The following is a 26,646-nucleotide window of genomic DNA, read 5'->3' as shown; positions in this document are numbered from 1 at the left end:
CATGACTATCATCGTCATCGTCATCGCCATCGGGTTCATTAACGCCAAGAAATCAGTCGTCCGACGGATTTTGCGATGCAGGGGAAATCAGACATACCTCAGTGTGGGAACGTTCCATGGCATTGGCGACCTGGCCGATGACCTTCTCCGGAAAGGGTGATGACTCGAAGACGCTGCCGAGCCGACACTGCGGTGGGAGGAAATTTATTTCCGTTAACAAAGATTAATAAAGCCTTTCGCGCATATCAATTTCGTGTAAAGAGACACTGCATGGCTTTTGACCTTGATTTGATGATGTAAGTTGGTTGTGAATTCCTCATGTCACTCATGTTACTTTAGTAAAAAAATCTTAGGGGAGGACTCAGAACCGCAGCACGTTTTCGCTAAGTGTCCGCATTCTGAACCCAACACTCGTGAGCATTTCCAATGAGCACTATTCTGAGGGCTCTTGGCTAGTGGCGAATCAGCTATGGTCAATTACCGTAAGAGAGAATTTCGTCTCAACCACTAGTGGTACTCGAGCACCACATCTAGAGTTGCCGTACTTGGTCACATTATTTCCCAAACACCATATATCATTCTAAAAGAAAAACTAAAAAAAATTGTGTGTGTGTGTTTGTGGTTTGGTCGATATCGGCGATGAAAACTGCGATTTGCGCACGTTCCGCCCTGATGGTATTGTCTTTTGTTGACTGCGCACCACTCGGTAGTCTACTGACCAAATCGTTAGATTCATTTCTCTATACATTACTATACTCCGTTTTCAATCACGATGAACTGTAGTGCGGGCGTTACGAGTCATCGCAGCGTCACTGCGTTCCCCCGAAGATCACATGGTAGTCACACGGCGCTGGATTGACATGTAAGGCTCTGTCCTCTGTGGTCTATCGTGAGGTAAAACGGAGCGTATGAACAGGAAACGTTACGGAATCTTATGCCCCGCGCAAAAAGAAAAAGAATAAAAGAAGTAGAAAGTTGGGTAGCGTCGTTGGAGCAGCGTTGTGCCGTCGCATGATGACTCTGGTCTCAAAGTCTGAGGCTCAAAGCATCTCTTTACAACGCCTAGCCCATTTTCTTTCCTTTTTAATGCGAAAGCTCTAACTGTCCTATGGAGCGAGCCGACGTCATCAGCTTTGAAGTCGCGCCAAACGGCACCTTGAATCCTTTCTCCAAGCGAAGCCAGCTCACATGTATGAAACCACACAAAAGCCTAGACAAACGGAACCTAGTTTCCCCAATCCCAAAGGAGCGGAGTAAAGCTGATGGATTTCGGCTTCGGTCCCAATGACTGGCGTGCGTCGACAAGACTCCCATTGGCCGCTGCGCGTCAGTTTCAACGACCGCCACCCCATGGCGCTGCGTGTCCGCGAGGCAGCGGCTCCGCCGCTCTACGCCCAACTCGACCGTCGACGCAAGCACGCCGCAGACGAAAGGGAGCGGAAGAAAGGCGTGCCTGCTTTCGCATTCACAACTCATAAGAAGTGCTTTGGTGTACCTCGATCCTTTTGTATTTATGCAGACCTTGACAACAAAGTCTGATATATATATATATATATGTTCAAGGACTTTTGTTTTTTTCTATTTGCGATCGAAGATGGGAAAAGAAGGCCAGCAGCCTTCGTTTACCTCTTGGAGAAGCTCGAATAGTGTTGGCGGCAACGCTTCAAGTACCGCCGTTACCAGAAACGCGTTGCTTTTTTCGGTAAGGAAGTAACGCACTTGTCACATATCCAAAACAGTAGCGGAGAATGTACTTCCGTTACTTATTTCAAGTAACGGGAAACGTTGTTGCTTTACTCGTTACCTCTAAAACCCAAAACCTGAAAAAAGTACACCTATTTTTTTTTTCTCAATACTTCGTTTTACTTAAGTCCAGACGCAGCCGACGTTAAGAGCTGATGGGACCGATCATTCAGAGTCAAAAGGGCATCATCATGATGTTCGTCATGTTTCTGTGCCTGTTCTGTCGTCTCTGAACAAATCATAAACAAAAAAGGCCCAGTTACTTGTGTTTTTAACGCTGCTCAATTGGTCCCATTAGCTGGTAGCGTCGGCTGCATCTGGACTTAAGCTGAAACAAAGCATCAACGTCAAGCCGTGAATTACTGCACTCATTACACATACCTTGCAAATTTTGAGTTTCTTTTCCCCGCGCAAAAAAGTCCTGCTTTAGTAAAAATAAATCTCCAACGTTTTTTGTCTCAGTGCCAAAAAACACTGTTGCCAGAAAACCGCTGTTGCCGTTAATTTCTATAGTATAAAAGGGAATGCGAAAGCAACGTGCATAATCTTTTATCGGTAACTGTAACGGTAACGCGTTCCTTTTATTTTGAGCTAACGGAGGTCGGTAACGAGTTTCTTTATTTTGCATGTCGCGAGTAGCATAGTTCGTTACTTTTTTGCGGTAACGCCAACAACACAGCTCGAGGCAGCAAGTGCTTTGAGAAGAATTAACAAGACCCCTCTCAGCTCCTGTGACTACGACCGTTTTCGTAATGTCACAAAATGAGGGGACGCACTGAAGGCGATGTGATGACAACTGCAAGTGTTTATTCACAAGCGTCCTCGTGCGTTGCTGCTCAAAGGATATTAGAACACTTCTCCTCTCTTTACAGGTGTACGGGAACCAACTTTCTACACTATAATATCTTTCCTTAGAGATGTGGTTTATGTTATGCCGGCAGCCCAGGAAATCTCTTCTAGACTAGCGTTTCTCCGCCGCTAGCAGAAAAGTGAAGCAAACTAATTTTAAGACGAATTCACGAATTTCAAGATTGCGTCTCGTGGCAGTTTGTGAAGCTACGGTGGAATGCCGCCCCGTCACGGGTCCGTAAAAAGCAGCGAAACTTCGCTGCAGTGAGGTTCGTTCGTGCAGTTGCTTAGTATTGAATGTGACTTGGCGGAGAACGCTGTCGAGTTAACTACGTTGTATATGTTAAACTTCCTCAGCGCTTCCGCAACGTGCATTCCACACCATCAAAATCTCCGTTCTTTGTAGATGATAAGTAAAAGCTTGATCTGAGTTTGCGGGCACCTTTGCCATACCAACCATAACCCCTTCCCCGTGGGAGGAAAGTTTTGTTCGAAAAAAAGGTTTTGATGTGAAAATGCGTGTCCACGTATTTTCATACCATAACCTCCTGAAAAGCTGATTTCCTGAAGGCCCATTAACAATATAGAAACGACGGAAATGTGAAGAAGCTTTACCAGCACGGACGCTGGCAGAAGCCCGCTCATCTTGAGTTGCATCAGCGGAGTTCCGGGACCCAGTTGAGCGGTCACGTTCAGGCACCTCAGGATGGCCTCGCCGTTCCGCTCGTACAAGCCCGTCGCGCTGCGAATCAAGAAACACACCGCGCAGCCACTAAGGGTTACAGAGCTCTAGGACAGTGGTCATTTATTAGTCATTTCATGTCACGACGCCTACATGAGCGCGTTTGGAGGCAACGTTTGAGACCTTCTGATTGTGATTCCTTTTTTACTCCTTCTCCGATTTTAGTATGTCGAGTGCATTCATACAATGCCGAAAGCAAGGAACTGCGTTAGACATGTTTTGCTGATGGTCTGATTATGCCATCACACGTCACGTGCGCTGCCTGGTGGCCTTTTCTAAGCTTGGAGTGCTGCGAAAGCTAGGTATGTAAGGTGTTAATTTTAGAGGTGCTGATCTTGTTTGGCACGTGCAGCGAAAGCAGCAACGGAAGCTTCGAGCTCGGACTCACAGTCCTCACTTCGGTTCATGATAAACCTGGGAGTTAAAATCATGTGCGCGGACTTACCACCGACCGGCAGGTTTGTCCCTAATGACGTTAAGGTCCCGTAACACGCACATATCTCTGGCCCGCGGACGTGGTTCTTTTAATTTGTGAGCCGTGTTAATACGGGTATATTCAAACGCAAACAAATTGAGGAAACCAGGTCCGCGGACCAGAAAAACATGCGCATCACGTGACCTTCACGTCATTACGGACATGAACTCAGGCCCACGGTGACCTGTACATTGTTAAAGCTGATTTCGCCTGTATTCTTACCTTCCACATTCTTCTTCCCACCTCTTTCACTCCCTTTTCCATTGACGTAGTCTGCTCAGTCCCATCACTAGTGTGTAGGTATTTAAATATGAGCTTTCGGGTTCCGTTTGTCCATTTTGCGTTTAAAGTTTTCATGTATAAATACTTGAATACTTTAGGTGCCCAACACCATCCATTTCGGTCAACCTTTGTTAAAATTTCAACTTACTAATAGCCTGCTAGCTTTCAAAAGACGACGAGCCTATGTCCCCCTGTACTCCCTCATTTGATGTCTTTCCATGTGCGCCCAGTGCCAATCTGCCTACGCTTCTTTGTCGAAGTTCTAATCCTCGTTGAACCTCTAGTTACCTGCACAGTACCCCATTGCCAAAAGACAGTCCTGGTACCATCACTCTCCTTAAAACTCTGACCACGTCCATCTATTATAATTTCATGGTGCCTTGAGTTTTATATTAGATGAATTACTTCTCCATTTACTAATTATATTTCCTTATGTTCCTCTAGATATTTCCTTCCCTCATTGAGCCAGACTCCCAGGTAATCTTATTTTCCTGCTTGGTCTATTACAATGCCCTGTCTCCCCATGAGTTCCCTCTTTTCGTCATTAAAGGAAAGCTGAAGCGGTTTCGTATTTCGGAAAACACACTTAAATTGTCTTGATCTGACCTCCAGGAACTCAAATATCGAAATTATTATTATTTTTTTAATTTAATGCATGGCGGCAGCAGAAAATCCTTTTCAAAGTACCACTCTAGGCCCTCCTTCCCGGAGCGTGAGCTCGTACAAGGAGCTTTCGGAATCTCCGCTATCACGCATCTTCAGCGCCTATCAAAGCTATGCACGAGCACTCTCGCTATTTTTAAAAAAGGCAGAAAAAGACGTCACGACTGGTACCAGTGCGGGGAAATATACCTGGCAAGCTTGCAACTGCACGCGCGGCCCTTGAGCGACGCGCGCTTGGCGGACAAAAGATCCTCTTATGACGTCAAGACTGGTCGCAGGTTTTCGTGTTTAGTTACGTACTCGGAGAAAACGAGCGTGGTATTCAGATTCACGGCATAAAACTACGCCCGAATCAACCTCTATTTTATCTTTTGAAAAAAGTGTTTCCCCTTACCTCTAAACACCTTTACTGCAGACTTCCCACAGCCAGTACCATTAGCAGATAACCTGTAATGTATCCTGGTTGTCTGTCATAAATAAGTACTATGTCGTCGGCATACATCAGTCCATGTATTACCTGTACTTCATTTTTTCTCGCCTTCAATAGAACTCACATCAAAACCTAAATTGCTCTGTTGTAATTTCTTTTCCATTTCAGTCAGATATATTATGAGAGCTAGAGGTGACAGTGGACAGCCCTGCCTTAGTTTTCTTTCTATTGCTGCGGTCTGTGTAGTTTCTGCTTCCCATGTTAAATCTTCCTTATCGCCCTCTATGGGAGGCATTCACTTGATCGAATGACGTTTTAGCGAACGCCCACATTACACCGAATGACACTTTAGCGAATAGTCGGACGCCGCGAAGCGGCGTTTTTGGGTGGGCCAAATGGGTTAACCTTTTTGTAATGAGCCGCCGCAGACTGTCGCCGCGAAGCGTCGTAAAGCGCAGCGCGGCGGATGGGTTAAATCGCGCCCCCGTTATTCGCTAAAGCGTCGATTCGCTCAAATGTCGCTGTTCGCTAAAATGTGATTCGCTCATGTGATATGGGCCCGCCCTCTGTACACCTGGTGAGGAATCCTAACCAAATTCGTATCGAAGTCATTATACTCCTCAGCTGACGCCAGATTTTTTCCCCGCGGCTGGCGTCGAACCAGCGACCTTTCGTTCAGTAGTCTGACATGGCACCTCTCCGCCACTTATGCAACTGTTTCTGCCGTGCTCCTTAGACGTCGTGTGCAATCGTGTGAAATGCGCGTACTCGCTGCTCTGTGCCGTTATGTCAAGTTCAAATTATAGTTGGTGATACCTCTACAAGATGGCACTTCAGATCTACTCATGGGAAAGCGTTTGGATACGCCGCGGATGGCGGTATGTGAAAGTTTGGAATATTTGGTGATATTCTCGCAAGGTGTCGCTTGAGATGTACTCGTGGGAAAGTGTGTGGACACGCCGCTGGATGTCGCCATGTCCAGTTTGGAATTAAGGCCTTATTTAGAATAAAGTCCCTCGAGGGACTTTAGTTTGGAATAGTTGGTGATATTCTCACAAGGTGTCGCTTGAGATGTACTCGTGGGAAAGTGTGTGGACACGCCGCTGGATGTCACCATGTCCAGTTTGGAATTAAGGCCTTATTTGGAATAAAGTCCCTCGAGGGACTTTAGTTTGGAATAGTTGGTGATATTCTCACAAGGTGTCGCTTGAGACGTACTCGTGATAAAGTGTAGGGACACGCCGCTGGATTCGCCATGTCCAGTTTGCAATAATTGGTGATATTCCCGCCAGATGTTGCGAGTCGCGCGGCTAATCGCATCGGTGACCTTCATTATGTTGACATGTTTGCAATGTGTTCTAAGCCCGAGGCAACGAAAACTCTCCGTCATTCGTGTGGTGAAGATCGAGCTGTCGAGATGTTTGCGAGCGGACGTCTGGCTCGTTGCACGGGAGAACACACTCGCTGGGGCAAGATAGAGGTCTGCGCTAGAGTACGTAAGGAAAACAATGACTTCTTTGTGACTGCACTGAAACTGCTCATCAAACTGATTGTGTTCGGCAAGTTCCCTCCCTACAAAGGAGCCCCGGTTGTGTTCCGGGTAGTGTCCCGCGTGTACGAGCACTACAAGGGAAAGGACAAGGAGTGACAGAGGCGCCAGGGTCCTTTCACAGTCTTGTCGGGATAGGTGAGCAGGGTGATGTTCAGAATGGCCGATGCCGAAACGACGGACGTGGTACTCTCGGACACGGTGAATAACCATCAAGCGGTCAGTACGGTGAAAGTATCTCATCGAAGCAACCTACGTGCATCGGCTGGCGGCGGATGTTCTTCGCTACATGCTGGCCACTGAGGATAGTGTGGACTCCTAGAAATAAGTTAACAACTCTATTTATTTGTCTTTCCTTCTTTTCGTCCGACCCCATAGAAAAGATCGGACCTCGCAATCGGTCCTGTCAATCTGGTTTTGGTCGAGTTCCCAATCGGTCTTTAGAATGAGCGATCAATTTTATGGGAACCTTTTCTCGAATCCCTCCAGTAAAAATTTTCACAATAGTTTAAGCAAGTTTAAGGTACAGCTGTCCCAACCTATCATAATAATTGAACCGTACGAGATCGCCCTAGAGGAATAAATATTTTCCATGAAATATCAAGAGTGTGACGCGGCCATCTAATGAGACCTATTTGGTCAGACCAAAGGACGCTGGGAAAGTGGAATCAAACAAAAAGATTCGAATCCCTGCAAAACAAGACTCTCTCGTTGGTGAGGAATGGGTTGAGAGAACTCTTTGGTCCCAAAGCGAGCATCGATCGAAAAGAAAACTGTTGTTCTATAACCTTCTAGAGAAACAACTGTTTGCATATGTCGTCTCTCTTAGCCAAACAACTGGGCTTTTCAGAACAAATATTTTTTATAGGTCTGTCTGTGAAAGGTCGTCCCGTTGAGGACGAGACGTTCGATCAGGAGGTTGAGATAGAGCTGACAAGGGTTAAACACGTTATGACACATAAACCAACTGATATCCTCTAGGACTTCCACGAAACGGCAGAACACCTCATTGACGCGATAAACAGTGCATACCAATATACACTCAAACTTCCTCCCTCAACAATGCTGCTTCGTCATAGCCCCTACATAAAACTCACAGCGTTGCAGTTGCATCAAAATAGATATGTACTGATCACTCCGCACTTTCACAAAATCACTCGGATTTGGTGAAAATACCGTGTATTTTTGTACCTTTACCGTGGCAGACCATGAAGTCGTATGCTATCCAAATAATTACATTTTTACGTATTGTGACATCTTAGCAGCATAACACGTTGGTGAAGTGAAAGTCCCTTTTTTTAAGAGTCGTACTTTTCGTGGTGACCAAGCGAAATGAGATGATATTATATTTATTCCATTTGTTGCAATATAAGAGGGTGATCGTAAAGGAAGGCAACACCGTTTTTCTGGAGCTCGTTGGTGAGAAAGGAACTTACATGGCATTTCTAGACGGATCCGGTCGTGTCGCAGCCACTCAGAATTTCAGAAAATGCACATAAAGTCTGCACCGTGCTGTGAGGACCATTTTTCCCGTTCCGGAAAGAAACATTTGCCACATTTTGTGTCTGAGCCTTTGTTCCAAGTGTCCAAGGTTCCAAGGTCTACTGCCCGGCATCTATCAAAGAATATCGCCGATGTTCACAAAGCAAGTGGCCTACCGGCAGAGACGTAGCAGAGTGCGCCAGGCAAGGCTCCTCGCTTCGGGATGCCCTCAAAGAAGGAATTGGCAAGACGTATCGAAACACGAGGGACGAGCTTCTGTAAAAGCTCTCTGGTGCAGGTAAAAAAAAAAAAGACGTCCGAGAAACCTTCCTCAGTCTGCTCACGAGAAACGAGACAGAATGTTCTACACTTTTTTGATACCTAGAAAATGTCGGGTGGAATTTTTCCCTCCACGAACGGTCTTGTTTGTGTACAATCGGCGAACTTGAACTTCTATCGCTGCCGCCTGCTTCCTTTTCCCTGGAAAAATCGGAATACCTTGAGTTCTTTCCGGTCGCTGCTACAACCTCCATGTCCGTTTTAGAATTTCACGTCGCTTCTTTCGGTCTACACTTTTACGATTTAAAATCGAGCTTCCTTCCCAATCAATCTAAAATCGTTCGAGCCAATGGCAATCCTGCGAGCGCTGTTGCATCCAATGGGTCGGTTACGAACGATAAAGTGATTCTGGTTCAGGCCTTTGGAAGCTCCCTTTTTCAATACCTACACATTTATCTGAATCAAACTCTGGTCAGCCAGTAAGAAAACTATGCCCGTCGTTCCTGTCTTCGAATTCTGCTTAACGCAAACCAAGTAAGTGAAGATCATTCTCTTTCTGCGTTGCTCTACGAAAAAGACCTAGTGAACACATTGGAAAAGCTGAAAATTCCCCCAGATGCCAAGGGACTCGCCTCTCGCTTCAAGCGCATTAAGGGATACTATAATAGGGCCAGCTGAAATAGAGTATAAAGAGAAAAAGGGACTTTTTCGGCAAAGACGCACAAAGTGGATGTACTATTTCGGGCCACTATATCGGAGAGAGGAACTTGTTGGCAAGTTCATTTGTCATCCTTTTCTTGGCCAAGCAACTCTCTCTAATACATCGCAACGATTCGTACGTGATTCAAAATTCTGAACAACTCATTTCGTATCTTCAAGAAAATGGATCAGATGTCACCTCTGGTTTTTCAATAGACGTCCAGGACATGTATTATTCCATACCCCATGCAAGTTTCCTGTCAATTCTTCGCAATATTATAGAAGAGCAAGGCAGTATACCATTCGAAAATGTGGCGGGGATCAACGGAGATACCTTCCTTGAACTACTCAGTGAATACCTAATATCGACAGTAGCTGCACACCAAGGCCTACAAAAAAGTAGAGTGTGCATTGGGTCTCTCATAGCCCCTCAACTGTGTGATTTGCTCCAGGCAGCACATGGAAGGACCATCAAGGATATTTTAAAGGACAAAAAATCATGGCCATCTTCAGGTATGTTGATGAATTCCTGATACTACATACCAAAGAGGTGAGGGATAAGGCCAATTAATGCAAACAGACAGTCCGTCAATGCTTCCAAGAATGCTGCCCAGAATTGGTTTACACCCGCGAACTACCCGTAGATATATCAAGTTCCTTTATCTCATGCTGGAATTTAAAGATAGGCACGTTTTCTGGATGTATGAACCCAGGTAAAGCAACAGATTTTTTTCCATTTGATTCACGACATTCCAAAACCAAAAAACGAAGTGTCGCGAACACCGCTGTTCTATTGGCCTTAAACAAATCGTGTCATCATAATACTGGGTCCAGTTTTAAAGCACAAATTTTCCATTTACGGGACTCTGGATATCCGAATGTTCTCTTGGTCAGCGTGTGGGAAATTACCTTTACAAAACTGAAGTGCAAAATATCAGGCACAGGTGGAACGCAGCAAACAAAAGCCACACGAAAGATCGCAATATTACCCCACATTCATGGAATAACACATAAGTTTCAAAAAAAAAAAAAATAGCTGCGAGGCAAGACATCAAGGTCGTGTGCTCTGCACCAAACAAAGCTTACTCCATGTGCCGCAAGGTAAACCAGGACACCAACCACATGAAAACCTGCAACATCTCTCACAGGAGACGATATGCCCCATGTGAAAAGGGGGTTGTATACCACATGCCCTTATCGTGTGGCAAGTCTTATATTGGCCAAACTGGCAGATGCATTAACGGCAGGACAAGAGAAACGCACCATCTTTAAAATACACAACAGCAGGTCATCTACCAGCACATTGCCGCAACTGTGAATGCAGTGCAGAGTTAAGAAGCGTCACCATCATCGCAAAACACAAGAAGCAGTATGCACGAGGGATGCTTGAGACCTTGGCCATAGAAGAAAACGAAGCAACGTGTGTCAGCGAGCCCTCTATCAAGCTCACTACCAAAAAAAAAACAATATTTGCGGATATAAGTTGTGTTTTCATGTGGCTTTTAAAAGGAAAAAAAAGCGCAAAGTCATGGTTCAAAAAGAGGAGGAAGTATTAAACCACAGTTTGTAGCCCAGCGGTATGTTTGCCCCTTCTTCTCGCTAACTCCATTTTCCCAAGTTCAGCAAGCCCTATTATAGTATTATGCACCAACAAGCTCAACTACAACCCATTAAACCAAAGGATCTATCTATTCTTTTCGATCTGTCCTGTAAAATATTCAGGGGCATTTGCCAGCAAAAAAAAAAAAAAATCCTACTTAACGGCTTTGGCATCCAAATCGTGCTGCAACAAAATACCGTAGATTTCGGGCTCTTGGCTGCTTCGTCGATTCACCGAAATCATCTTGTTGAGCTCCCTCGTGTCGTTCTGTACATTCGACGAGTCCAAGTGGCCCCGACGGTGCTTGTCGGAATCAAAAGGCGACTGCAATCCACCCCCACATCATGCCTCTTACGTGGAGTGGAGATCAAAACCAGTACCTTATCTCCCGGTGTGTCATATATTGTTCTCGACAACCTTTATGCTCATCGGGTTTCATCTAAGCTCATCATCGCGTTCGTAAAGAGTGAATCGTATCAGGAAAATCGCAAACACGACCCCTTCAAATTCGAACACTTCAACCTGAAAACGGTCGCACTGGACGTCGGTGGGTTTCAAAAGACGGAAAATTTCGGTTTTAATCGGGATCTTTATATGACGGACTCTGTGAGCTTCCGGCATCGACTCAATATAAAAGAAGCTCCGTTCTCTTAAGGCACCCTTCTCCAAATACTATTTTCCTCTCTACTACACTTTGACTCCCGACATGGAACAGCAGAGTTTATGTCCGATCCTCACAGCCAATGTGAGACTCACCCTGACTTTCAAGCAACGCTTACGTAAGGCAGTCACGATCCTGTTAATGTCAAAAACACCACGCGTTTTAGAAATTGACAAGGAGAAACGGGTCAGGATCGCGAATTGAAAATATGGAAGAATACGATTTTTACTCGATGTTTGCAGGGAACCAGTGTACGCGTTCCTGGTTTCGCTGTACTTTTTTCCTCCGACGAGATTGGCCATGGGAGACCAACCCAGGGTCTTTAGGTGTTTAACACGGCACCCAGATCATCTTCCGGTGAACATGGAGTTCTTTTTTTTTTCGTATCTCCAAAGGACAATTCGATTCTTTATTTTAACAGTTTTGGTAAGATTCCAATACACGGAGAATTGTACGACTTTATCAGAAACGTTTCCAGCTCCCTCTACCAACAAACTCAGTATCACTTTTCGCTAACTGTATCATAGAAGTGGAAATTTTACTGGATTTCTTGCTGTAAACTTGGAATCCAGTTTATGGAACTAGAAATCCAGTTAGATTTCTAGTTCCATAATCCAGTTAGCGAAATGTTATACTTGTTTTTTTCAGTAGGGACCTCTACAACAAAAAGAGAATTCAAGGATTCAGGTCGAGGACGTGAGGAACTTTAGTGCCTATTCGTCGTAGCTCTCCTGTGTTGCGGTGTACCACTCCGTGAGTGCCCCAAGACGTTCTCGCCAACCCATCATCGAGGGAACGGTCGTTTGATATCTGCACTTCTGCGGAAACCATTTCCATCCCACAAGTTAGAGCTATCATGCTGCAGCGCTTTGTAATATTTTTTTCAGTCACATAATGAAAACACAAAAAGTAAAGCATGAATAGTTTTATTGCATGCATTCATACCCATTGAAAATGCTCTACATAAAAAAAAACACAGACATGAATATACACGTTCAATATAACAAATTATAAGAATACACTGACACAATAAAGTTTTAGTGTGGGGCAATATTTTAAAGTCTGAATAAAAACAAAGGAGAAAACATATCAACATACACTTTCAATATAATGAAAATACAATGTCGCGATTACATTTTTATCGAGTACATGGAGAGGGGAGGTGACATTTCCAAGATTTAAAACATTTCAATATGCTCTCTCAAAATAAATACACCGCCGCAATGACACTTTTACTGAACACATCTGGTTGTGTCTGAGGACAACATTTCCCCAAATCTAAAATGTCTGTAAGGAAGCGTTGAAAGTTCGTTGTATTCAATAAAACGCTTGTTACCACAAAAAAAAATTCACTCCAATTTTTTTTTTTTATGACGACATCTTTGTTTTTATTTTGCTTAAGTGCATGGATTCTTTTAGTGATAGTGAGCAGAGTTTGGGTCTCGGGAATCTGAAGGTAGAGATCGTAAGTTAGCTTACGTGACTCGCATCTTTTTACTCCTTTAGCCCTCACATATTGTTCTTGAGGCTCTACATCGAGCGCATAGTGTTTCAGTTTAAGACAGAAAATCCTAGAATGTGGTCTTTCGGCAGCTGTTTTTTGAAAACTCCAGGTCGCAATTTGTTACGAAGCGGATACAAGGCCTGCTCGAACGGGAGACCGGAAGCATCTAGGTGACTTTCGCTGAGGTCTGCGAGCCTCTCGCCGATGTCCCGACCGCTGATTTGGAGGCAAACTCGTCTGATCTGATTACAAAAGAAATCGTACATGACTACCTTTGACAACTCTAGCATAGAGAAACTAGGGTATACGGGCTTGTTGAAGTGCAAAGTTTTCTGTGAAAATTGAAATATGAACACGTTAGGACCGATGGCTGTAAATTTCCTGAATTTAGGTTTTTGCAGATTTTTTACTACTTGGTTTTCGGAAACGCAAACGACAATGTGGTTTTACTGGCGAGGATTTTCAATCGTCTTTCCGTAGATCGAGTTCAGAAAGAGCTTTGACAGGTTCTTCTGAAAGCTGTTGGTAGCCTACATGCGCAGATCGTGATCCAAGTAAATAAATTATTTTAGAAAGGCTCGCTGGGAAAACTACAGAACGCGATGAATCTTCAGTTTTATCTCTAGCTGCAGGTACAACTTTAAGTCTCGGAAATTACTAACGTAATTACGTTTGGAAAATAGGGTTAAAAGAAGCTTACGTTCAGATGTTCCCTCGGGTAGGTAATCTCTTTTTCACTAGTGTTTTTTGATAATACGAAAACCATTCGAAAGGAACCTCTCCTTTTTCTAGAGCCAAAAGAAAGTCAGCATACAAGTCGTGTAGTTCCTGCAGGTAGTCTAGGTCTACCTCCGAAATATAACCAGCGGGCGAGTCGTCTGAAAGTTGATCGAGCTGAAGGGCATCGATTTTCTCGCGGTCGAGCCATCGGAAATTGCCGTATGGAAGCTGTTACCTCATCGTTGATGCGTAAAAATAGTTCCTATCAAAGTCGAACACTTGAGAAGCTCCTTTGTTAGGATCGAACGAGTCGCTGGTCGGGACGTTAGCTCTCGCATGTTGAATTGCACATTACACGATTCCTCCTCGCAAACCGGACTCAATAAAAAAGGTAGGCGTCGACGTCGTCGTTGAGCAATTCAAGTTTGACTTTTGTTTGCTTAAGCGCAGAGGCCAAGCTAAGGGCAGGAAACAACACAAAATGCAGGGGATCGATTTTGTAGGTTTCCCAGGTTTATTTCCTAAAATTCTGCATTACGCCGGATAGAAGTTAACTGTCGAGTTTCAGATAGCAGTCGCTATACTCTCCCACGTTTTCGAACTTGAACGTTTCAAAAACGGTCTGAGCGTGACGATAATCCTTCTCGAAAATGTAAGCGTCGTTAAGTGTGTTGTAAAACGACTCACGTGGTGGTAACTCCGGCTCGTAGTAGACGCTAAAGTCGGTTATGTATTCGTAGAGAAACACACCCTTAAAAAAGCGGTGCAACGATATTCGATTGGAATGTTTTCCACTTTACACGAGCTTACTGGCACTAGTGGGACTCAAGGGTACTGGCACGCAACGCCACTGGCCAAGAAACTCCTTTGTTGCGGTGTAATTTCAAGGACAAAAGCGATCATTTTCATTCAATTTCTCCTTCGCAGATTTTGATGACGTAACGTGAGGATCGCAGTACACCCGAATGACGATATTGGAATGCGGTTCCTAGATTGGATCCGAGCATTGCGTGGGCATTCGATTTGGGCTCGTGATAATTACTAGCTCGAGAAGCATTCGGGTAGTGGCCCGTGTCCAATCGCTGCAACGACGACAACAGCCGAGCCATAACAATGTCTGGAACTCAGCGCGTGTCTTGTGCTTTGCCAACCCCAGCGCGTGGCTATGATCAACATTGGCGGCATATAATCGGCTCCAGATCCCTTGGCCGCTTGTTCTGGCTGCGAGTTGAGGGAGCGAACGCTGCTCATTTTTCTATAATTTTTTTTTTTTGGGGGGGGGGGGGGGATTTCTATTACGTGGGGTGAAAAACGAACGCGTGCTTCGTAAGTCATTAACGTCAGGGATCCGTTCTAAGCGGTATTTGCGCAAAGTATAAAAATTGTTGCATCGCCCCTTTAAGTGCCAGCGACTCAATATGCTGAGGAAAGGCTTCGCAAAGGCAGCAAAAGTTTCCCAAGCCTTGGGAAAGGAGGTTTTGCACAAGTGCGTCCAAGCTCGCGGGGAGGGGGGCTTTAAACTGTTGTCAGCTACTAGCGAAAACCTTGATTTCTTTCGACTCGAATAAATGCAGTTTCGGTAAACTAAAGGCCATGTCGTACGAGTGGTTGTGTGCAACCAGGAAAATGACATTTCTGTTAATCCTGTCATTTAAATTATAGCCTTTACACATCCTGTAACGTCCGGTAAAATATTTGTGGTTCTCTTTTTTTTATGTTTGTCAAACGGCTTTCCACCTACATCACAGTGGCTGTCGGAGTCTTGTGTCTTTTTGCTCGTTGTGAGGTCGCTCCTAATCCACGAGGAAACGCGTTTGGACTTTGGATTCAGGATGGAAATGAACTGTTCGACACAATCCTCGCCTCGATACAGAAAATTCTCCACACCTCGTGAGTCCGTAGAACGAATCACTAGAATACAAAACGAGCTGGGTACGTGGCTCTCGTAAACGTGACCCGTGTTTTCCGGTTTCGGGATGGCCTTGAAGTCGTAGACGCAGAAATATAGAAAAGGCTTCATGGGGTGTTTGTGATACGGAAATAAATCGTGTCACCTTTTTGAAAGATGTGGTTGTGTTGTCCCTGTTTTAATTGTTTATTCTTTCTTCATCCATGACCTTTTTTAGGTGAGGCCGTTCGGACTGGCTTTTTTTTTTCAATTTATTTATTTATGTTACGCGAAATGACTGGTTGGCGAAGACCAAAAACAAAAAAACAATCATGCATCTTTTACAACGGAGTCTGTGGCTAGCCCTGCTTTTCAAAAGCAAGTCGAGGTTGGTGATGAGGAAAAAGTGATCGTTGATCAAAAGCAAATCTACCTGCTTTTGCAACTCGTGATCGTTGATTTTGAGACGATAGACAAACTTTTTTTTCCGTTCGTAACCGCACACGTTGATGAACACTTGATTTTTTTATTTTGAAATAATCTACGGTTTCTGGAAACGTCAGTGGAGAGTTTATAGGAAACGAGTATTTGTTCAGATGGCACATGTATGAGGAAGCTCTCGCCTTCCTGCTGAGCGCGATGCAGCCCCGCAGGCGCGAAAAAGGAGAAGCGCGTTCTTTTTTTTTTTTTTTTTTGAGTCCGTCATGTGCTTGTTTACATTCAAAAGACACTGTTTGTTTGCCAGTTCCTTCGGCAAAGTGAAACTTTGAAATTTGACTCTGGGGCAAAAAAAAAAAAAAACGCCCAACTGTGATGCTACACTGTTTAATGACGGCGAACGCGAAACCCGACCTACGTTTCTGATAATGCTCTAGGCGGGCGTTTATCTCCCCGCAGGCGAGCTGTAGGCCGCTGGCAAGGTTCCCCTCGGCCCAGATTGTGTGAACGAAACAGTGAAAGTAATGCACGCTAAAGTCAAATTCGTTTTCGGAGTACAGTCGTGTCAGTTTTGCCGTTAGCGTGTTAAGAAAACGCAGCGGCATTCCGCGTCTAAACACGTTGCACATTGCATCCGAGTAATGGCGGAACAGAGTACAGACGTCGTGAGCCTCGTCGTCGCGCTCGTGCAAACGCATATCATGGCGGACCGTGAAGTTTCGAAAAGCGTAGAGGCCCTAAGAAAATGGAATGGAATCTTGATAGGGAACATTATGTACTAGAGACCAGATGAACTTGTAATGCATCCGCGTTGAGATAGTGTTGCCTCTTGCGTACGTCACACACATTACACTTTACCATTTCAGAGAAAAGTATCTAAATATCCGACTTCGAGAAGACAATGACGGGTGACCGCCCGTCGCCCTTTGCTTTTCTGCAGAACTAAATCCGTCATGTGACGCATACTTTCAAGCTTTTCGTCACTGAGCTCTGAAAATCGTTTAGGTACGAATACATTAACAGTGTCATCTGCCAGCTGGAGGGATACGAAGATGGACGGCCCGTAACATGTATCTATATATCCAATGTCTAACACAGGCAGCTTGTCATCAGTCGGAATGGGATCCATCTTAACAAAGTTTGACGACGATCGCAGGGAGTTAAGCTTGTCCAGAAGATCTTTGGATCGGTGGCGGCAGTGTGTTCCTGTAATAAAAAGGTATGTTTGAAAAAATAAAATAAACGATTTTTAAATATTTGTTTCCTCACCTCACGTGTAGTGTTACGCTCTGCAGAGACGGTAGTCGTCCGTGAGTTTTAAAGCAACCTGTTTACAAAACGATGCCACCGATACATGTGTCGACGTGACAGCCTCCACAATCGAGAATTAGACACCATGCATCGCATTAGGTTTCTGTTGCTTCCGCGCTTCCCTTTGAAGCATTATGTTTACTAGCTGACGAACGGTTGCGTGTTAAGCGGGAATTCATCAGCAGCGTGGCATTTGCTTCCGAGTTTATTGCTATGATAAGCCGGCGAAAGCAAACTAACGGGTCGTATCATCGTGTCTTTTTTTTTTTTTAAAGGAAAGGGGTAAATGTATTAGGCGTATTGCAAACGGGTAGATACACTGCCTTTCCCATTTGCAAACGGGACGTCATGATGCGCGTTCTCGATAAATTCTTATTTGAGACGCCCGTATTAGTCACAATGATTTGTTATTTGAAATCGGGCAAAAGCACTTATATTCGCAAATTGCTGCACTATAAAAAGTAAATGTTTGTTAAGAAGTTAGACGCCATTGTCTACGTGTACTTTTACGACTTTTATGACACACCGTTTTTTAAAGATCACTCGTACGTTGTGTTCACTAAGGACATTTCGCTAAATTTGGATCCCAGAAAATTTATGTGAGTACCTTGTAACTGAAAGAGCGATTATTTTTCTTAGGGGCTTTTATTGTGTTTGCTTGCCAGAGGATCGTTCAGGTCAAGCCGTCTTCGTGATCAAAGTTCTTTTTTATTTAAATGATTTTATATTGCAAAACACGCTAGAGGATATGACTTGCGTTATGTATAAAGGGCATGTTCAGTACACTCATTTTCAGGGGCGCAGTCATGCCGACTTTATATGGTGTGAAGAAACTCCTGGTCGTTGGCGGTGTTTAAATCGACAGCGAACTTTATATACAATATTTACAGGCAAAAGAAGGACATCGAAGCCAGGCGAAACGGTTGGAGCCGGCCTTCCCCGCTGCTCCGCTGCTCGTGCAAAATCGTCGGTCGATTCGCTCGTGTCCAGTCTTTTTTCCCCTGGCTTCTTCATCGTCTTCAATACCGATATGGAAGTTTTTACAGGGTGTACATTTCACTTGATCTTGTCCCATTGTGCCGTCACTATGCGGTCACTTGACCTTGTCCCATTATGACGTCACTATGCGGTCTTTCAGTGACCACGCCTTACTTATGCTCACCCTTAGTAACAAGGCTAGAAGACAAAAGTGGAATTGGTCTTTATGAAAAAAGAACAGTCGAGTTTTTCAAGCGTTAGTTAGAGATTCTTTTCAAACATTTTATGAAAACGAACGAGAAATTAGGACAGCAAGAAGGCATCTTCTCAAAGAACAGCTGAAGATGAACGCGATAGAAAGAAGTAGCATTATGAGCCATCAGAAACAGACGAAACAGAAGTGTCCGCGACACCAATTAAACAATATTTTAACTGAAGAAAGCCTAAGACCCGGCGAGTTCAAGGAGGAAATTAGAGACATATTAAGAGCCAATTGGAAATGTTGGATGCAAAGAGATACAAAGGGGCCTTTATACAAGCGCGAGCGGAAATCTTTAAATGAGTGAAATGCGAACGAAGTGCGCGCTGGGCGATGAAAAAGGTACGCTCAGCGAAAAAAGATAAAAAAGATATGCTACAAAAAAAAAACATTGTGACGAGTGATAAGAAAACAATCTAGCGCGCCTTTTTGAGTACTATAGCGATCTGCTAGGACAAAGCATTCCTATGAGTACTGACTTTGAAAGAGAGCTTGTATCGTTGACGCCCACGCTAAAGGAGGACGTCCGGGTAGGGCTGGAAGCGCCGATTCCTCTCAACAAAACTAGAAAGAGCTATTGATGAATTGAGCCCAGGCAAGACGCCGGGGCCAGACGGTCTAGGAGCAGATTTCTATAAAACGTTTAAAAGGGAAGCCGCCGACACCCTGAAGAGGTGCTCATCGAGGTGTATAAGCACGGTAGGTTGCCGTTGTCCTTCCTGAATTGCCACATTGTTCTTACTTCAAAGTCTGATTATCAAGTAAAACTATACATTTTTTTATGAATGTTTTGGCTAGGCGTTTGCAGAATGTCATTCAATCTCTGGTCGGGCCGCATCAAACATGCGGTATAAAGGTACGCTCTTTTTGTACCAATATACACGTCGCCAGAAGTATTCTTGAATGCGGTGACGCCTTCACAGGTTGAGTTGCAATGTTAGAGCTAGTCCTCGCGAAGGCGTTTGACCGGATGGCACATCAGGTTCTTTTTCACTATTTTTAATCACACGAATGTTGTATCGGTCATTATTGAAGATTTGAGAATGGCATATACTGAGTGTTCTTCAAGTATAGTTGTCAATAGGAGTCTCAGTGGAAGTGTTAAAGTTCGCTCATCTGTAAGACAGGGGTGTCCGCTGTCCCCCTTGCTTTACGACTATTACTTCGAACCGTTTCGCTTGAAACAGATCAAGAATTAAGAAATTCGTGGCTTCAAGCTCCACTTCTCTGAAGTTAAGGTCCTGTCTTATGCAGGCGAGGTTGCTGTTTTTTGTGGGGATTAAGAAAGTGTGCGAGAAGTGGTAAATGTGGCCTGGTTTTTTAGCGAGATGTCTGGTAGTCTGATTAACTCGGACAAATCCGCAGGTTTCTGGTATAGGGAGTGGGGTACCACACCTAAAGTATTTATGATCATTCCGTGGACAGCCTTGCTAGTCAAGTATCTTGGCGTACCGCTCGAACACTATCGTGACAGCAAGCAATACTGGAATGAAGAGAGAGAGAGAGAGGATGAGAACGAATTATGAAAGTTGGAAAGGACGCGATTTCTTAGTGTTTACCCGTGCTACCATATGCAATTTGTTTTTGACAGCGAAAGTGGGGTACGTTTTAAAAGTTCCGGCTATGTCCCGTATCAACGTGCAGAAACTGCACAGAATCTTTGCTGTATTTATATGGAGTTCAACCTGGAAGCGCTCATCACGCATGGATTTGTTTCGCTCAGTTCATTGTAGTGAGCTCGAATTGTCCCACCTTTTTATTCGCCAAATTGTATCAAGATTCATATTTGTTCGTAATCACAATGATTGATTTTTGCGTACTCTATTTCAAGTCAAAATGCAAAATGTGTTGCCCAAGTTTGTAGCATCATTAAGTGACCGTATTTGTACGAGCTTTCAGGGTTACTTGCGTGAAATGGTGCTCTCTTTTCGAGTGTTGAAATCGCGTTTTTTTTTAAAGTACCTTAGTTCTGTGGCTAGGAAGAAATTGTATAAAGATTTAGTGGAGGTGTTCCCACCGGTCCCTGTGTATAGGTCAATGTACCCTAAGCAACCTGGCCCGGATGTGCTCAAAAGGGGTAACAAAGTTACGGTAAAACCAAGTGTTAAGTCCTTCTTTAAACTGCATTGCGGTGTCCTGCTCGTTAAATCATGGATGTAAAAGGACGTTTTGTCTGTCATTAAAGCTTGGGTTTCGACTAGTTGGATTTTATTACTTTTGTTTTGGGCTGCTAAAGTTTCACAATCTAGGACGAAGAAGGACGACCTCACACACGAAAGGCGCAACTAACAACTGGTTCATTTTGCCTTTCAAACAAGCATGGTTGACAGAAAACAGATTGAAAAGATAAAAGAAGGCCAAACATAATCAGATCTAACGCAGTCTTGCAAGTGTAAGCACGTCTCTTGTTCAGATCTTGGCTGCGGCGGCCAAGATCTGAACAAGATCTTGTGAAAAATATGCCGCATCATGATGGACAGCGGAAACGTGCATTGGCCGCCGAAGCATTGATCTGAACAAGAGGAATATTAAACTTCGCCGATGTTACGCGACATGACGTCGCAGTCATAGCCGATGATTGACTATTGATCGATTATCGATCGTCGGTAGATAAAAAATTTATTGTTCAATTATCGAAAATTCGAATTTTTTTTTATATTAGGTAGACATGTTTCTGATATCAGAAGAGGTTAGGATAGAATATAGGCTAGCGAGGTAGGTCTCTGCTACTTCACACTTAGCAACAAGTGAACAGTTAGCCAATTAGATATCAGAATAGATAGGATCAATGTCATAAACTATAGATACCCGGATGTTGAATATCAGAAATTAATCGATTTTAGAGACATGTGTTCTCATCAGAAACACAGGTTTGCATATTGATTGATTATTGGGCTGATCGTGTACACTTTTATTACTACTATAACCTTAAAGGGGTTTGGTTCTTCATTGCTCTTTCTATAAAACTGTGTGTTGAGGGAAAAATTCTCTTGAAGTCTTCTCTTTCTTTTGAATTAATTTTGGAGCTCACCCAGTACTTATATATCTTCTGCCCATTTCTCCATTCTCCGCTTTACTATATGCATAGCTAAAAACAGCGCAAGGACACGGACAAGAGCAAGAAGGTAGACAAACAAGGCGCTGACTTACAACCAAAGTTTATTCGTGCTAACATCGAGTATAAATACTGCAACGTCAAAACAAACAAACAAAAGAAAATACATAAAATAATGAATAGTTGGGCAAGTTGGTGGGAATTCATCCCAACTAACAACTGTTTTCTTTTTTCCTACCAAACAAGCATAGCTGAAAAAAGACACATTGAAAAGATAAAAGGGGGACAGACATAATCAGATCTAACGCAGTCATGCAGCTGTAAACACGTCTCTTGTTCAGATCAATGCTTGGGCGACCAATGCACGTGTGCGCTACCCATCATGATGCGGCATCTTTTTTCACAAGATCTTGTTCAGATCTTGGCCGCCGCAGCCAAGATCTGAACAAGAGATGTGTTTACACTTGCAAGGCTGCGTTAGATCAAATTATGTCTGTCCCTCTTTTATGTTTTCAATGTGTTTTCTTTCAACCATGCTTATTTGGAAGGAAAAATAAACCAGTTGTTTGTTGCGAATTTCGAGTAGGAGAGCACCAGAGTTCATTGAATACTCTCATCATGCGATGCATTGCCGCGAGTGGGAGCCAAGATTGAGTGACACCGAAGTTTTGTTCAAGCAGGACCAAGTGTCTAGAGAGATAGTAGAGGCCTACCAAATCAAAAGGACGAGAGCCTCCTGTGTCAGCCAACCGTCTTTGGCCCTGCTAGATAGTGAGGGGGCGTTTTTGGATTTGTGCTAGCTTCATATCGCTTTTTATCACGTTTCTCACGTGCCATCAAACTGTTATGAACTGTCCCGTGATATGCAGGCGGGAGGCGTACTACCAAAGATGAATGGTCATTTTTTTTATGTTTTCCTATTAAAATAATATTTGATAGTCAGCGCTCATCCAATGTGTTTCTTCTTCGTCCGCGGTTTTTTTTTTTTTTCGCGCTGTTTCCTACGAAGGAAACACATGACATGGACGCCGCTATTACTGTGTGCCTAAAAAGCAACATTCCTTATCGGATAACGATAGTGAAGGAGCACTGACGCAGTTTCTAACCCAATCTTCCAATTTCCCGTGCTTCAGTGATTGATTTAGTGAGTTTATCTTTATTCTTTCTAATCACCTCACACTTGTCGAAGACGGGAGTGCATGGTCAGTCTCGGCAATGCAGGCCAAGATGACCTGGCACAACCCTATAAACGTCATACTCATCATGTATATAGTTTTGTTTGTTTCTTTTTACGTTGCTGTATTCATACTCGATGTTAGCACGAATAAACTTTAGCTGTAAGTCCCCCCCCCCCCCCCCCCCCCCCCCAGCGCCTTGTTCTACCTTCTTGCTCTTGACCGTGTCCTTGCGCTGTTTTAATTTTTAATCATAAAATACCAACTAGCCCAATCATTTCTTCTGGTTTTGTTTTCGACCGGAGTTGCCCTTTAACCGGTCGCACATGGGTGGTAACACGAACGGCCGCGAAGTGACGTTCCAAGAGCACTGTGCGGTCCAAGCTATCAATCGGAGCTCAACCGCTACGTGACCTCACAAGGGCGCTGCGCCAGCAGCTGGTCGCATCTTTAAATTGGTTTTAGCTGAGGACGCGGCTTCACTTCGACGTAATATATTTCGGCTATGATCATAATTCGTGCAACTAAAGCGATACCGGTTATTTATTTTTGGTTTTGGTTTTCTACCGAAGAAACAACGCCCATCTTGTGACATTTTCTTTACAGCTGAAAAGCGAAACACACTTGGCATTTACTGTGGCTGATGCGATAGCATCCTACATTGACACGCCTTCAGCACGTACATCGTGCAGCAGCAGGCTCGAGTGTGGAGCCATCAGGCTTGCCTGGGAAGTGCCCAAAACGCTTAAATAGAAAGAATGATGGAGAAGAATACTTAGCCTCCGGGTAAAAATTAAGCACAGATGTGTTCAATAAAATTGCCGAAAGCTTCGTGGCGAAACGTTTTGTAACGTGGTTGGTGATTTTGGAAGAATAAAGGCGGACCACGTCTGAAAATTAAATGAGAGACGTTTCATTATGTGACACTTAGACGTGTATAACTATTTGAATGTCACGTATACCATCCGAGAATACATGGGCCGATAAACTGGGGGAGAAGAGGACACGAAAGAGTGCCGTGGGGACTTCGGAACACTATAAGCTCTGGTTCGAATGGTTGGTGGATAGGCATAAAGCCCCCCCCCCCCCCTCCCCTGGCCCCCTCTGTCTTCACTGCACTCGTCGAACGCATCCGAATGCCAAAGCTTAACGCTGGACGCCGGCATCCGCGTTCTGACACATTCGACGAGTGAAGTGGAGAAAACGGCTGCTAGCTTTAGGTCTACCCTCTAATCCTTCCCATCTGAGATCGGCGTTCTGACCCTCCCCCGCGTTCTCGTATCCTTCTCTCCCTCACTTTCTCGGCGCATATTTTTGTATCTTATTCCGCCTATATCTCATTACTCGGTAAGCGATGAGAATACTTAGGAACACAAAAAATAGAGAGTTTAGTAGATCGTTCCGATACCTCTGATAGCCCCGATAACGATACTATGCATGCGCATGGGAGGCGGTGGCGGAGTATCGGGTATCGTTATCGGAGTCATTAGAACGATCTACTAAAACTCTCTGTTATTAACCTACAAATTCATATGGTTTTACGGCTTGAGGTAAAAAAAAACAACGCAGCTGGACAAGGACAAAGAACAAGAAGTAACAGGATTTCAGCGCTGGCTATGAACCGATTTTGTTTTCACCTATATATATATACACTTGGTCAATTCCAAATAAAACCAACTTGCCGGCAATCCCGGCATCTTTAAAAACATATAAAAGCTGTGTGTTACAAGAGCTTGACTTTTTTTAGCGGAACTATCTGGGAGGATGACGGATCGATTTGTTGACACATTTGTCTTTTTGCTAGTTTATCTCCTAGGCTTCCATTATTTTTCTGTTCAGCTTTTCTCTGCTTTTTTTTTTTCATCCTGATAGTCAGCACTGAGTCCCGTCTGTGCTTGTTCTTCGACTTTGTCCAGTGGCGCTGTTTTTACCTCAAGATATTAGGCAACTAACTAGCCCAAACCAAACCATTTAGCAGCTTTTACGGCATTTCATTTTTGAACACATTGTACATTTTTCCCAGTTAGCAGTTGCCTGTTGAATACATAATTGAGTTAAATAGAAATAAGGATACTTTAAAGAACGCGAGATAAAAAAATCCTCCGATAAATCGAAATAGGAAGAGAAATCTAAGCACATTAACCTTTTTCTCCAAAATAAGATGTATATTCCGCGTTTCACTACTTCTTTTGATAGCCAAGAATGACCCCGATTCTGAATTGTGGTATTGGCACTCATTGTTACATCTGACGATGATGTTGTATACACACGTATTATGATATCGCTTGATTTAGAAGACTACTTTTGCCTTCTGTATTTAATACATTTTTAACTGGTGCTTGTTTTTGTCTTCATTTTGCAAAAAAAAAAAAAAAGCCGTAGAACATTGTTTTTAAACTTTCTTTGCATTCGGAAGAGGCGTAGACAGTAATTTCAAGGAAGAACATTTAAACACATGCGGTTCAATGAGGTGTCCGTTAGTGTCAACCGTTATATAAAGCACAGCCAAGAAAGAGTAATGTGAACGAACGCTAAAAATAGTCCCTAGAAAACGGAAAAAAAATACGGCTCATGCAGCCAGTTGTAACAGGAGCAGTTTGGCGCGATTGGTTCTTATCCGAGTTAGCCTCGCCCGCGGACCTGGCACGGAGCTCGCCGAACCAAGAAAACGCGATGATAAAACCGGTTCGAAATATCTGTAGCCGTGCTACGACAGGTCCGCGCACGTACTTCATGACCTTTGCCCACGTTACACGCAACATTCCACGGGTCGGCGGACTTGTCCTCGGACACGTTCCTGTGGTCTGCGGACCAGCTCTTTAGTTTTGCGTGCATTTTGACTCCCCCGGAACATGTCAAAATTCGAACCGCAGAAAAGGTGACGTCACCGATTTCGTAGGAACTTGTCCGGGTACAAGCCCACCATAGACTGGATCATTTAAGCCGCGGCCACGCTTTTCCTAATATGTCGTACAAGAGACGGTTTGTGGACACTAGAGAGTATTAAGGAACCGTTTTCTGCACATGCGATACGGTACGATAGGCCCTCCGGTACGAACTGCGCATGCGCTATCGCAGAAGACTCTCACATGCGCAGCTTGTATCGGACGGCCCATCGTATATCGTATCGGATGTGCAAAAACGGTTCCCTAAAACTCCCTAATGGCTGAGGCGTGGTTCTTCCTCGTATGACGCTGATGCCACACTGGTCATACAAACACTGCCTGCAGACATGTTTGAAGTACGCACATATGTAACCATGCTTCCAACATATTTGAGCTGGAATGCAGGTACTTTTGTCGCACATGTCTGCTACGAATACTTTGTCGCTTGCATGATGTATGAGCAGTGCGACTCGGAGGGAAAGCAAGCCGTGCAACGCCGGCTTCCGTACCTGTCGCTTGGCTCGACGTCCGTTGCCTCGCCTTCTTCCTCCAGCGGACAGGCGACCATGGGACGCACTTGGGCGCTCCGCAGTTGACCGACGCAGGCCTGCATCTCGGGCAGCGATGATCCGCCCACGAACTGCCGGTAGAAGGTGGGGCCGACGAGGGCCGTGAACAGGCGACGACCCAGCATCCTTTGACCCGTAGACAGCAGCTGCACGTGCGGGTGACACAGATCAGAAGCGCCACTTTTCCCAAGACTGTGCGCAGTCTAGTAGCGGTTGCACCAATCATTCAAGTCCGCCATTGTTTCGGCGCTCACTCCGAGCATGAATTGGACACGAGGGCTCCCGACCGGCGTGAACTCAGCTGAGCTCCCACCGAATTCGATCGAGAGCTTTGGCAGTGTTCGACGAAGACTCAGATTCGATAACGCGCTTTGTGCCTAAGAAATGAAGAAAAAGCCGGTTATTGAAAG

At 44.4% G+C, this 26,646-nt stretch overlaps 1 protein-coding gene across 1 annotated transcript; it reads right to left on the bottom strand.

Moving 5' to 3' along the window:
* Window positions 1-52: 52 nt before the first annotated feature.
* On the bottom strand, window positions 53-26,361 carry LOC120836320 (hydroxyproline dehydrogenase). Its single transcript, XM_040217546.1, has 3 exons — window positions 26,177-26,361; window positions 3,208-3,334; window positions 53-187 (listed from the first exon to the last, which is right to left on the bottom strand). The coding sequence occupies exons 1-3, from the start codon at window positions 26,359-26,361 to the stop codon at window positions 53-55; spliced, it is 447 nt and encodes a 148-aa protein (XP_040073480.1).
* Between the last annotated feature and the right edge of the window lie 285 nt (window positions 26,362-26,646).

Source organism: Ixodes scapularis, unplaced genomic scaffold (genome assembly GCF_016920785.2).
Source record: "Ixodes scapularis isolate PalLabHiFi unplaced genomic scaffold, ASM1692078v2 PGA_scaffold1__304_contigs__length_218370807, whole genome shotgun sequence".
NCBI classification, from domain to species: domain Eukaryota; kingdom Metazoa; phylum Arthropoda; class Arachnida; order Ixodida; family Ixodidae; genus Ixodes; species Ixodes scapularis.
This window is presented reverse-complemented; position numbering and strand designations above follow the sequence as displayed.

Coding starts and splice junctions, on each gene's coding strand:
- LOC120836320 (XM_040217546.1), bottom strand. CDS start 26,361: ATGCTGGGTCGTCGCCTGTTCACGGCCCTCGTCGGCCCCACCTTCTAC. Junction 3,335..26,176: donor GACGTCGAGCCAAGCGACAG/GTACGGAAGCCG, acceptor CTTGATTCGCAG/CGCGACGGGCTTGTACGAGC. Junction 188..3,207: donor TTCTGCCAGCGTCCGTGCTG/GTAAAGCTTCTT, acceptor CTCCCACCGCAG/TGTCGGCTCGGCAGCGTCTT.